Genomic DNA, 12,871 nt, shown 5'->3' on the forward strand with positions numbered 1-12,871 from the left:
CAAGTTCCCACTGGGTCCCGGGCCTCCTCCCTTCACCAGCCCCAAAACTGTATGGATGATCCCAGTGCAGCCTCCGGGGTCACAGCTCAGAGGAATCATCAGAGTGAAGGATTCTAGATGGAGCCTGATGCCCTAACAGTGTAGGTGGGGGAACGGGCCTGGAGGGGAATGGCAATGAGATCAGTGACAGTGGCCTGAGACCTGTCAGGTCAGACTCTGGCTCTCCTGACCCCAGAGCTTCCTACTGCACAAAACAGAAAGGTGATTAATAAAAAAGATTGGCCAATCAACGTGTTACATCACATTAATAAAGGAAAGGATGAGAACCATAGGATCATTTCCATAGATGCAGAAAAAGCATTTGACAAAGTACAATATCCATTCATGATAAAAACCTTCAACAAAGTAGATTTGCAGGGAACATACCTCGACATAATAAAAGCCATGTATGAAAAACCCACAGTAAACATCATCCTTAATGGGGGAAAACTGTTTCCTTTATGGTCGGGAACAAGACAAGGCCATCCACTCTCACTACTTTTATTCAATATTGTATGGAAGTCCTAGCCACAGCTATCAGACAATAGAAATAAAAGACATCCAAATCGTCAAGGAAGAGGTCAAACTTTCACTATTTGCAGATGACATGATACTCTATATAAAAAACCCAAAAGACTCCACTCAAAAACTGCTAGAACTGATAAATGAATTCAGTAAAAACACAGGGTACAAAATCAATGTACAGAAACCTGCTGAATTTCTATGCACCAACAATGAAGCAACAAAAGAAATTGAGGAATCAACCCCATTTATAATTACACCCAAAACAATAAGATACCTAGGAATAAACCTAACCAAAGAAGTGAAAGACTTGTACTCTGACAACAATAAAACACTGAAGAAATTGAAAATAACACAAAGAAATGGAAAGACATCCCATGCTCATGGATAGGAAGAACAAACGTTGTTAAAATGTCTATACTACCCAAAGCAATCTAGACATTTAATGCAGTCTCTATCAAACTAGCAAGAGCATTGTTCACGGAGCTAGAAGAAACAATCACAAAATTTGTATGGAACTACAAAAGACCTCAAATAGCCAAAGCATCTTGAAAAAAACAAAGGTCAAGGCACCACAATTCTGGACTTCAAGTTATATTACGAAGCTGTAGTAATCAAAACAGTATGGTACTAGTACAAAAATAGACACATAGGTCAATGGAACAGAATAGAAAACCCAGAAATGAACCCACAATTACATGGTCCATTAATCTTCGACAAAGCAGGAAAGAATGGGAAAAAAGTCTCTCCGACAAATAGCGTTGGGAAAACTGGACCACTGTCTCATACCATACACAAAAAATAAACTCAAAATGGATTAAATATCTAAATGTGAGACCTTAAACCATAAAAATCCTACAAGAGAGCACAGGCAGTAACTTCTTTGACATTGGCTGTAGCAACTTCTTTCTAGATATGTCTCCTTAGGCAAGGGAAACAAAATCAAAGTTAATCTATTGAGACTACATCAAAATAAAAGCCTTCTGCACAGCAAAGGAACCAATCAACAAAATTAAAAGGCAGCCTATGGAATGGAGGAAGATATTGGCAAATGACATATCTGATAAAGGGTTAGTATCCAAAATATATGAAGAACTTAACAACTCAACACTGAAAAACCGAATGATCCCATTTAAAAATGGGGAGAGGATCTAAACTGACATTTATCCAAAGAAGACATACAGATGGTCAACAGACACATGAAAAGATGCTGAACATCACTCGTCATCAGGGAAATACAAATCAAAACTACAATGAGATCTCACCTTACACCTGTCAGAATGGCTACAATGAAAAACACAAGAAACTACAGGTGTTGGCGAGGATGCAGAGAAAGGGGAACACTTTTGCAGTGTTGGTGGGAATGCAAACTGGTGCAGTCACTGTGGAAAACATTATGGAGCATCCTCAAAAGTTAAAAATAGAACTACCCTGGGTGGCACCTGGGTGGCTCAGTTGGTCTGACTTCGGCTCGGGTCATAATCTCACAGTTTTGAGTTCAAGCCCGATGTTGGGCTCTGTGCTGCCAGCTCAGAGCCTGTACCCTGCTTTGGATTCTGTGTCTCCGTCGCTCTCCGCCCCTCCCCCACTCACGCTCTGTCTCTCTCTCAAAAATAAACATTAAACAAATTTTTTTGAATGGAACTACCCTACAATCCAGCAATCACACTACTAGGTATTTACACAAAGATTACAAAAATAATAACTCTAAGGGATATATGCAGCCCAATGCTTATGGCAGCATTATTCACAATACCCAAATTATTGAAAGAGTCCAAGTGCCCATTGATTGAGAAATGTAAAAGAAGATGTATATATATATATGTGTGTATATATATATATATATATATGCATGCAGTGGAATAAAAAAGAATGAAACCTTACCATTGGCAAGGACATGGATGGAGCGAGAGAGTATTACGCTAAGCAAAATAAGTCGGTCTGAGAAAAACAAATAATACCGTATGATTTCATTCATTGTGGAATTTAAGAAAGTAAACAAATGAGCAAAGTGGAAAAAAAAAAGAGGCAAACCAAGAAACAGATTATACAGAACAAACTGATGGTTATCAGAGGCAAGGTGGGGGCGGGGGGATGAGTGAAATAGGCGATGGGGATTAAGGAACGCACTTGTCGTGATGAGCACTGGGTGACGTGTGGAAGTGCTGAATCACTACATTGTACACCTGAAACTAACATTACATTGTGTGTTAATTCACTGGAATTTAAATAAGAACTTTTTAAAAAGGAAAAAAAAGATGAACTTTTAAAAACAACGCTTCAAGTCCTTCTATAAGGAATTGACAAATACATTACTCACCGAACTCGTACAATCGGCTGTTCGACAAATGAGGCAGATCTCTATGCTACAGGGAAAGACGATGGTACAAAGCTGGCTACAGAACAGCATGCCAAATATAACCCAGTTAACGTGTATGTGTATGTGTACGTTACATACGCAGAGATTCACGCAAGCAAAAAGGCTGCGGAATGTTACGGTCACACCCCCGACAGAAGTGATCCCTGGGGGAAGTTGGACCACTGGGTATTTTCACATCCTACTTTCCGTTGTACTCACTTCATATCGTGCATGCATTATTTTTATAATCAAAGGGGGCAAACTCAGGTATTATTACTTGACAATATTGCTCATAGGTGCATAGGTGATGAGGCCTGCAGCCCTGTGCAGCTGAGGTCAGGACTTAACCTAGAATTGGGCAGGGAAAAAAAATTCCCCAGCAGGAAGTTGCCGTCCTCAGACATAGCCACCAGAGGGCAGCAGGGGACCGGCCGATTGCTGCAAAAGGACTGCAGGGTGGGGGGGGTTGTGAACCCGCAAGGATGTCAGGGGAGAGAGAGCCTGGCCACAGGGTTTGAAGCAGCCTCCACTGCGGGGTGGGGCTGGGGTCAGATTCCAAGGGAGAAGGGGGCAAGTTACACGGTAGGCACAGGTCTCTGGCCTCAGCACAAGGGGGAAACTGAGGCAGAAGCCCCGCCAGAACTGAACTAACAAGATGTGGGTGCCTGGCCTACGGCCCGAGGAACCGACAAATCCAAGTCCCTTCCCAGAAGCAAGGCATAGGCTCCTCACCTGCCACCTGGTCAGGCAGGTGAAGGTTTCAGAACGCAGAGCTCAAGGGGCTGACAGGTAGGAGGCAAAAGGGAATCATGGCTAGGTGAGTGGGGGAGGGGGGGTGCTTCAGAGGCAGCACAGACCTGGGGGACCTTCACCACCTCTGTGGGCACTAAAGTAGCTAACAGTTCTTGAGCATGCTCTAGAAGTCAAGCACTTGGCTTCCTGATGTCTTTTCGTCGTTAACGGTGGCCCTCAGATCGGCGGCCATCATTCCCATCTTAGGAGGGGAGGAGACCAGGGCTCAGAGGGGAGGCCACTTGCTTAGGATGACAACTGACAAGCAGCGAGGCTGCAGTCCAGTGGCCCGTCCGTCTGACCCAGCACCTCTGCCACGATGAGGGTGGGCAGGCAGAGATGGAAGTCGAGGCAGGTGCCACGGTCCCAGACTTGGACCCCAGATTGCCCCGTAGGGTGCAGGAGCTGTGTGTGGAAGGGCCGTGGAGGCTGACCCGACCGCGAGGAGTGGCCAGAGGTGGGAATGGTGGCACGAGGAGAAGGCGGGCGGTAGAGGGGAACGCTGCTCGGCCCCCAGCTTGGGTTACGTGGGGACGGGACAAAGTGCCCTTCCTGGCCCAAGACGCAGGAGGCAGGAAGATGACACGGCCAAGATGACACGGCCCTGGGGTCAGATGTCTCTGGGAGGGGTCTAGGGAGGGGCTCTACTCTGGCCAGATGATCTCGGATAAGTCACTTGACCTCCCTGGGCCTCGGCCTGACCGTCTGTCAAATGGTCCTCATGCTAGGCCCACCTCACAGGGCCGCTGCAAGGATCAGAAATGATGGTGCACGTACATCACATAGTACAGTGGCGGGCACACCAGAGGGCTTGATGGACTGTCGGCTGGATCTTCCTCATTTATTCCACAGTTGGCCCTGCCAGGTGCCAGGCTGCCCTGGCTCTGGAGATGCATAGAGAAAACCCTGGCTGCCCGTCCAGAGGACCGTGGAGGGCAGTGGGTGCGTGGGGGCCACCCTCACCCCCACCCGCACATACACTTTGCCTTGGCCCAGCTCCCCGTGGAGCTCATCCCCAGCCCAGGGGTGGAGAAGGCGGTCCATCAGACCCCGGGCTCCCGCCTCCTCACACGAGCCACCCTCTGGATTATTTGAAAATAAAACGCAGGCGCCGTCTCACTTGGCCCGTAAATCGTCCAGCAGCTAATAGATGAGGACGTGGTTTTCACACCCGCAAGGCTGTCGTCACGCCTCACAAAACATGGCCTCTGTCAACCGTTTGCGATACGAGGACACACTTCCGCTCACCGCGTCAGGCCGAGGGTTGGGACTTGGCTTCTCTCACCTTCTGCATGGTGAGGGGCTCTCGGGGAAGGGGACGGGCAGATTCCCATGGAGCCCATCACCCTTCTGGGCCGGGGCTTCTTCCTCCCTAAAAGTGATCCTTGGGAGAGAGGGTCAGGGAGAGGGGCCGCCCTGGGGGGCCCCCCGATTGTAGTCACTGCAGCAGCACCGTCTGTCTGGAGAGTGTGACCCGGGGCTCCCCACTCCCACAGGACTCCCCAGGGGCCACAGCCACGCGTGTTGGTGGGTGGGTGTGAGTGCCTGTGTGTGAATGTGTGTGAATGCGTGTGTGTGGCGGGGCGAGGTGAGCACAGGGCCTCTAGCGGCTCTGGATAAAGTGGGTGTGTTTAGAGGGGACTCTGTGCCTGAGGACAGACTGTTCCTGGCTCTGGACAGAGTTCTAGGGACAACCAGATGCCTGACTCTAGAGGCGGCTGCCTGCCCCCAGCAGATCGCAACCCCCACCCCCCCTGCCTCATCCCAGCTGCTCCTGACCCTTCTCTCTCTCCCAAAGGCTGTGGGGGAGCGCGGCCCAGGCAGCGCTGGCCAGGGAGCAGCTTGGGCCGGTATTTGGATGCCTGACCCTGGGTTTCCCAGGCCAAGGAGAGAGGGCAGGCTGGGGCCTGACTCCCCGCTCATCGTGGGACCCAGCCCCAGCTCCAGCCGCTGGGAAATCCACTGGGAGTGTCTCGTCAGAATCAGAAATAGCACAGGGTGGAGGTCAGAGTGCTCGGCAGAGGACCCCACTTGTCAGTCTTGGGCGCCACAGCGCTCCCTGGGCCTTCGTTTCTCCACCTGCCATGTTGGCAATATTGTTCCCTGTCCTGGCTCCTGCTACGACTGTTAGGAGCACACATGGGGCCACAGAGCCAGGGAAGACACGGGCCTGTGGCCGGCCGGTTGCCTGGCCCAGCCTCCAAGCGTGGGGGCCCAGCGGGAAGAGAAGGGCCATCACAGAGCGTGTCCACTGCGGCCTGCAAGCATGTCTTGATGGCCCCGACACACAGGGACGCGGCGGCCCCACATCACACATTCCGGGAAAACAGTGGTTCTAGGAGCCTTGTCTAGGTCACACGGGGGGCCCAAAGGCTCCCGGTGGTGCTGGAGCTGAGATGGGAAGGGGTAGGGTGGTTGAGCGCGCCTGGTCTCCCTCCCCTGTGTCTGGAGCAGGCACCAAGGGGGCTCCGTGCACCAAGGCCTGGGGGCAGGGTGCTGCCTTGGGCTCAGCCCCAGTTCTGCCTCCACAACCTTGCCCTGGGAACGAGGACTCGGGGTTCGAACCCTGGCACCACCATGTGCCCGCTGGGTGGCCTCGGGCAAGCCTTCCTTCCTGGGGGCCTCAACTTCGCCCAGACAGAAATGGGGGTGTGGGCGCGGGGGGCAGGGGGGGTGGGCAGGCGCAGGCCCGGAGCTGGGCCGTCCTCTCCTGTCCCCTGAGGTGGACTCTGCTCTCCCCGGGCCCTTGCGGCCAGCTGCCTCTGGACATGGACATTAAGTCTAACCGGAAATCCTTCCTGTCCAGGGGAATTACTGGTTTCCACAGCTCCGGGAGATGTCGAAATGCAGGCTGTGTTTGCCTCGGGTTTGTTTTCTTTCCACGGAAAACAAAACAAAACAAACACAGGGGCGCATGCACACTGACACACAGGGCAGATCCCCGAATGTTAACCTTGAAGCCTCAGCCCCAGCACACAACGGGTGCCGAGTGTGGGAGGCTTGGTTCCCCCCTCTGACTTCCTGTGTCGTCTCTGACAAGGTGTTTCTGCCTGAGCCACAGACAATGGGAGCAAGAGATCCACGTCCCCAGGGACCCCCTCCCCCCCCCCCCCCCCACCGGTGGCAAGCCACGCACTGGGCCTGGTGCTCACTGAGCCATCCTATCTGCATACTATCCCTGGGGGAGCTGGGGCTCAGAAAGGCAGAGGAACTTCTCAGCTTCGCACAGCCGGGGGAGGCGGGGCTGCTGGGCACAGGGGCACTCTGACAGACCAGGACTCCAGTCCTCAGACCTGTATAGATCTGCAACGGGGAGGCCAGCACCCCTCTGTTGCTGCTGGCTGGGGGGAGGGGGGTGCCTGCTGCCGACAGATGAGAACTCTCTCCTCCTACCGTGTTGCGGTTGGGTCCCCTCTCCACTCACCTGCTTGGCTGTAGGGACACCCACCAGCCAGTTCAGGCTGAGTCTGGCCCCGCCTGCCACTTCGCTCCCCCTGAGGGCAGCACCTGGGGTTGAGCATGCCCATAAGCAGCAAGAGGAGACTTAGTGGCTTCTGGGACTCACGGTGCACTCCAGATAACACAGGGGGAGCATTCCCTGCTTCTGGAGCCGGGGATCTCTGCTCCTGCCTGCTCCCCGCTCCTCCCCCACTGTGGTCCCCGATCCCAAGGACCCACACTTTTTCTCTGCTCTGTCCCAGAGGCTGCAGTCTGGAGGCAAAGGCTAGCCCACAGACACACGACTTGACCTATGTACTATTTAAAATTTCAGTAAACTCGTTGCCAAAATTTAAAATTGGAAAATTTCACATAACAACCTGGGTTTCCAGCCCAAGTAGTTTATTCTCAGATGGCAGTCATTGGCTAGAGCTGTGGATGGAGTGCGGCGGGAGCGTCTGCCCACCAGCCTCCGCACTGACATCACCACTGACCCCACAGGACCATGAGGGACCATTGCTGGCATTTCTTGGCCTTGTACATTGGACTCATCTGGGGGCTTTAAAATCCTGAGGACACAGGCCAATTTCTCAAGCGTCTCTGGGGTGGGACTGTAGCTCCCATAGTGATTCTGGTGAATAGGGAAGGGCCCCCATGTGCAGGTGGCTTCTTAAGAGCCATGACTTCCCGTCCGTGGCTCTCAGCAAGAACCCCACCTTGTGACAGCCCGGCCTCATCCTGACCTTGTTCAGAAGAGAGACCCTCTGTTCCCTCTCCTGGGGACTTGCCAAGAGGCCCGGGACACTTCAGATTTCTCATGGTGTGATGCCCAGTGTGTGAGTCCCGAATTCTGGTCTTGGCAAGAAGCCCCGTGTGGTCACGGCCGTGGGGCCTAGGGCTGCTGCCTCCAAGGGAGATTCACTCCTATATATGGTCACCCGGGAGTCCCATTGCTGAGCTAACGTGTGACCTAATGTGCTGACAATCTCGCCCAGTCTGGGGCCCAACTTGGGGAGGGCCCTCCCTCTGGAGAGAGCGTCTACTGTGGGGCAGAGGGGCTGGGAGAAGGCAGATCCACAGCATGGAGGCAGGGCAGGGACAAGATGACCCAGATTCGGGACAGCAGAAAGGCAGCTAGAAGACCCCCCCCACCCACCCACCCACTTGACTTCACACATCTGTGAAAACGTCCAGCTCCCCACCGATGCTCTGTGTCAACAACAAAACCCATGAGCCTCTCTCGCTTTTAAAAGTTCTTTTAATACAGCACGAAAAGGCTATATTGCTATAGGCAAGCTGTATACAGATTTTCCAGGAATAAGGCACACAACGGAATGCCATCCCGAGGGCAGCCCTTCAGAGAGGCTGGGAGCCTTCTCCACACACCCTCCGAGCTGGGCCCACGGGTTCTGTTTGTCTCTTTAGCTGGACACACACATATTAACAGATACAGACACGGACAGGGTCACCACACGGGAGTGGAGGAGGTCCAACGGCGAGGCTGGCAACAGACAGTGATGAGCCCTTCTGCCACCAGCCCCTGGGGGACGGCTCAGCCACCTCCCTGAAGGCCGGAACGCCTCCCAAACTTCAGGGTTAGTTGTTGCACTGGGCTACAATGTAGTGATGTTGGATTAAATATTCATTTAGAGTAGATTCAAGTCTATTAGATGTTGGAGGGCAGGTGTAAGGGCTCCGGCTGACAAATCCAAGTTCAAAGAGCATGGGGCCCAGAGGCGTGGCTCAGACGGCAAAACTCCAAAGAGGGGCGTCCAAAGAAGTCTGCCTCCTGCTTCGTCTTCCCTGCTGGGCCCTGCTGACCCGAGCCCTCCACCAGGCCAAGGAGGCCATCTTCGGCTCTGGCCAATCATGGAGGGGCCGGTTAGTGATAATATGCTGGCTCTGTAATACTGATACGCCCCTCTTCCCCTGGCCCACTCCCTGCCCCCCTACAAAGTTAATAACCATAATAAGATAATAATAAGAAGGTGCAAGAGAATGGATTACAATGCTGTGTTTGTTATCCTCAGCTGAAGAGGCTCAAAGGGGTCACTATTCCCTTTTCGGCTATGTTACCTCATAATAGCTTCCCTTAAAAAAAAGCAATACTTTCCAAAATACACATATGTATAAATACAGGACACAAACATATTAATAAGTCTAAGCACTTGGATAATATGCTTGGCTACTTAATACTGATATTTTCATCCAAGGAAAACAACACAGAATAACAACAATATGGCTTAAAGAATTGCAAAGATTTTTTTTCCTCATCAGAATTATGTACCAACTTCATATAATATTCTATGTAGACAATATTTCCTTCTTAATGTAGTTCAGTTGCATACTTTTTACAGATCAAAGCATAGTAAAAAAAAAAAAAATCAAACCAAAAACAAAACGAAACAAAAAACCAACAGGAAAAAAGAGAAAAGTTATCACCATAAATATTTTCTTGCAGCTCAACCAGAAAGGTTTGCAAAATACTTCCAGAAATCTTCGTTTGATATTCTACTGCCCTCCTGAAATCTCCAAAGGTTTGAAAATGCCTCTCTTTTTTGTTTTTTTTTAATCTCAAATATCAAGCAATTATATTTTTTCTTTTTTCTTTTCTTTTTTTTTTTTTTAAAAAAAGGCCCCTCAAATATATACAGACAAAAATCACTGTCGAGATTTTTCGGGAGAAGGTAACAAATTCAGTGTTGTGAGAAAAAATTGGTAACCAGAAAAAATTTTAACATCTATGAATTTTCTTTTCAAAATACACACATAGTATTTTTCTTTAAAAAAAAAAAAAAGGAATCGTGTCAAGTATAACTCAAAATAAATACAAATTCACAAGTAGAGCTATCGAATACTTCATACGGGTTAAACACTGTTCTCGCTCAACTAGATCACTAGATCTACTAACTGCCAGCGATTGTCCCTTTTGAACGTACAAACCACACGCTTTCTTGTCTCCTGGGCTCCCAGGCCCTCTGAGCACTTCGTCCTCACAGTACCCGGCCTCGACAACAGTGGCTTCTGCCGCCCATAGAGAGCTCCCCAGTTCAGCCAGAGCCGTGCAGGAGCAGGGGGTACACAGAGAGGCTGCTTTGGGGCAGGAGGGCCCGGCCCCCACGCCAGCCAGCTCTGCATAGAAGGCAGGGGCAGTGACTGCCAGCTGGATAAGCCCACTGGAAAGGTCACTTTGGGGTGATATCCCATTTCCTACTGGCCCGTGGCAGGCCCGTGGACTCCAGCGGTCTGGAGCCTGGGTTCTTTTTAGGGTGTGGGCCTTCCCCACCACTGTGGGACAGTCGGTAGGCTCCGGGCGTCCTAGGGCCAGGGTCCCCCTCTGGGGCCAGGTCCCCGGAAGGGCTGGGTCCCGGTCCTCACAGCAGAGACGAGCTCACTGCCCACCACCGCGGACACTACCTTCAGCAGTGCTCTAGAATGACTGACAGCAACAGCTTCTCCCTGGGGACAGAGAGCCTTGGGCCAGGATGACTCCAGCTCACCTTGACATCATGGAGAAGACAGGAGACAGCTGGGAGGGATCCCTCAGTGGCATTCCCAGTGGAAGGGGAGGGTGTTCACAGTCGGTTCCTGGGCATTCTGCCCCTGTGGGCGGCAGGGAGGCGGCTACAGGGCTCGGGCTGGAACTAACACACTCTTGTTAAGTGCTCAGAGGGCATGGCCCCCTGATATCTACCCTGCAGCCCCCCTGGCTGCAAATACACTCACTCCGTCTCTTCAACGTGCTCCCTGGACCCCTGGTTAACACTTCACTGTAACTCCTCAGTCGTACACAGCATTTTCATTTGAAAACAAAAGGCGATTGGGCACCCGTTGGGTGACCTTGAGCCACGGTAAACACTGAATTTCAGGCCCATTTCATGGTCTGATTTTTTTTTTTTTTTTCCCACAGAGGCATGATGTTGGGGCAAAATCAAGTGACCCAGTCCTGACAGATGGCTCTCTCCCTCTCCCTGGGAGAAAGGAAGGATGATGGGACAACAAAATTAGGACTTCTCACCGGGGGGAGAGAGAAGAGAGGGGAGCGTGATCCCTCCCACCAGCCAGGACAGCGTTCTGACCAACGTGACTTGCCCAGAGGCCTCCCTGCTCCCTTGGGAGGTAGGAAATCATTGTCCCCATTTTATAAATGAGAAGTTCTGTAGCTTACATCGGGGTTGCCAAGTGTGACAGGGATCCTTCTCCCTCATTTTTGCAGGGATGGGGGACCTCAGGCGGGGCGGGGGTGACAGGGGGTGACGAGAAGACTGGCGCCCCTCAATTCTCACCTAAGTGACTGATGGGTGGCGGTGTGCAGTCTGGGACTTGGACGGCCTCTCCAAATAAGGCTCCATGTGAATCCCAGCACTGAAACGGGCCTCTGCTCTCTGGAGTCACTCTCTCACTTAACTAGTGGGGAAACTGAGGGCCGGAGATGAGAAGTTCTTCCCAAGGCTACGTAGTGTGTCAGCAGCAGGGCCAGCATTTGAACCCAGGTCTCCAGGACACCAGGCCTGCGTCTGTCCTGCCAGAGTGCCTTCCCCACTGGGCCCTTCAGCCTCGATCAGGGGGTGGCCCCTAGTGTTGGGGGGAGGTGAAGGAAAAGGGTAGAGAATGGGCCTGACAAAATCCAAGCACAAAATCCAATCCCAAGTGGAAAACACGTGTGGTGGGGGGCAGGGGAGGCATTGTCTGATATGCCCCAGGTCACACCGTGGAACGCTGTCCAACATTCAGTGCCTCCCTGTCCCTGACCTCTGGGTCTAGGGTATGCAATGCTAATGATGTCAGAGGCAGTCGGGTTTGGGGCTCATGGTGGGCAGGGGGCAGAGATGCCCACTCCCCAGCAGCTGCTAGAACCGGTGTCAGCTAGCCAGGATTGCTGACACAAACAGGACAGAAAAGTAGGGCTCTCTGAGTGGCTTTGCACTCAGGGCAGACTGGAAGGTTCTGGGTAGAGAAGGAGGCCTGGGTAGTCCTGGGGAGACAGTCCCCTGCAGGCTTTGGGATTCACAGTAAATTTAGTGCACTTGTGGCCAATGCAAGGCTGCTCAGCCCAAAGGGAGTCTCAGAGGAAGGGACCCTGCAGGGGACACCCAGGGCTTTATGGGGTCCTGTGTACTGACCTCCGCTCACCCTTGCCCCTTCTGCACAGACCCCAGGCCCACCTGTAGAGAGTCCCAGAGACCCGGCTTTCTGTGGGGGCAGCTATGTCAGTAACACTGTTTGTCAACACACGCGAGACAAGAACCTAAGACGCCCCCTGCCTAGGCCGGTAAGGCTGCGAGGCTCCGCCCCCACGCACGCAGCACGGAGAGACACAGGGAGGGGGCGTGGTCTCTGGCTGGCAGGAAGGTGGCTGTGGGCGCAGCGGGCTGGCGGCGGCTCATTGCACTCGGCGGCAGTAGTAGCCCAGCACCTTGCACTTCTCACAGAGGTGCTGGGGGTGCTCCTTGCTCTGGTCGGACACGTCCAGGCCATCGGGCTTCTCCAGGGGTCTCTGCAGAGAGGAAGGAGGGAGTGGAGAGAAAGACAGAAACACAAACAGAAGCAGGGAGAGTGAGACAGACGCAGCGAGGGACAGCACCAGACAGACAGACAGACGGGGAGGGGGTGCCCAGAGAGCGAGCCTGTAGTCACAGAGGTTGTTTGCCTAGGCGCTTGGGCCCTTCCTGCCTCTGGCCTGTTGCAGGTGCGTGTCCTGGGCTGGGGCTGGGCAGTGGG

The 12,871-nt window shown here is 52.4% G+C and overlaps 1 protein-coding gene across 1 annotated transcript in view; it reads right to left on the reverse strand.

The window, feature by feature from the left end:
* Nucleotides 1-8,390: 8,390 nt before the first annotated feature.
* The window catches only part of ZCCHC24 (zinc finger CCHC-type containing 24), a 64,273-nt gene continuing 59,792 nt past the window's right edge, over nucleotides 8,391-12,871 (reverse strand). The window contains exon 4 of the mRNA XM_043596706.1: nucleotides 8,391-12,647. Coding sequence (XP_043452641.1) covers nucleotides 12,534-12,647 — 114 coding nt within the window. The 3' untranslated portion in view covers nucleotides 8,391-12,533. The remainder of the gene's footprint in view (nucleotides 12,648-12,871) is intronic.

This window comes from Prionailurus bengalensis, chromosome D2 (genome assembly GCF_016509475.1).
Source record: "Prionailurus bengalensis isolate Pbe53 chromosome D2, Fcat_Pben_1.1_paternal_pri, whole genome shotgun sequence".
NCBI lineage: Eukaryota > Metazoa > Chordata > Mammalia > Carnivora > Felidae > Prionailurus > Prionailurus bengalensis.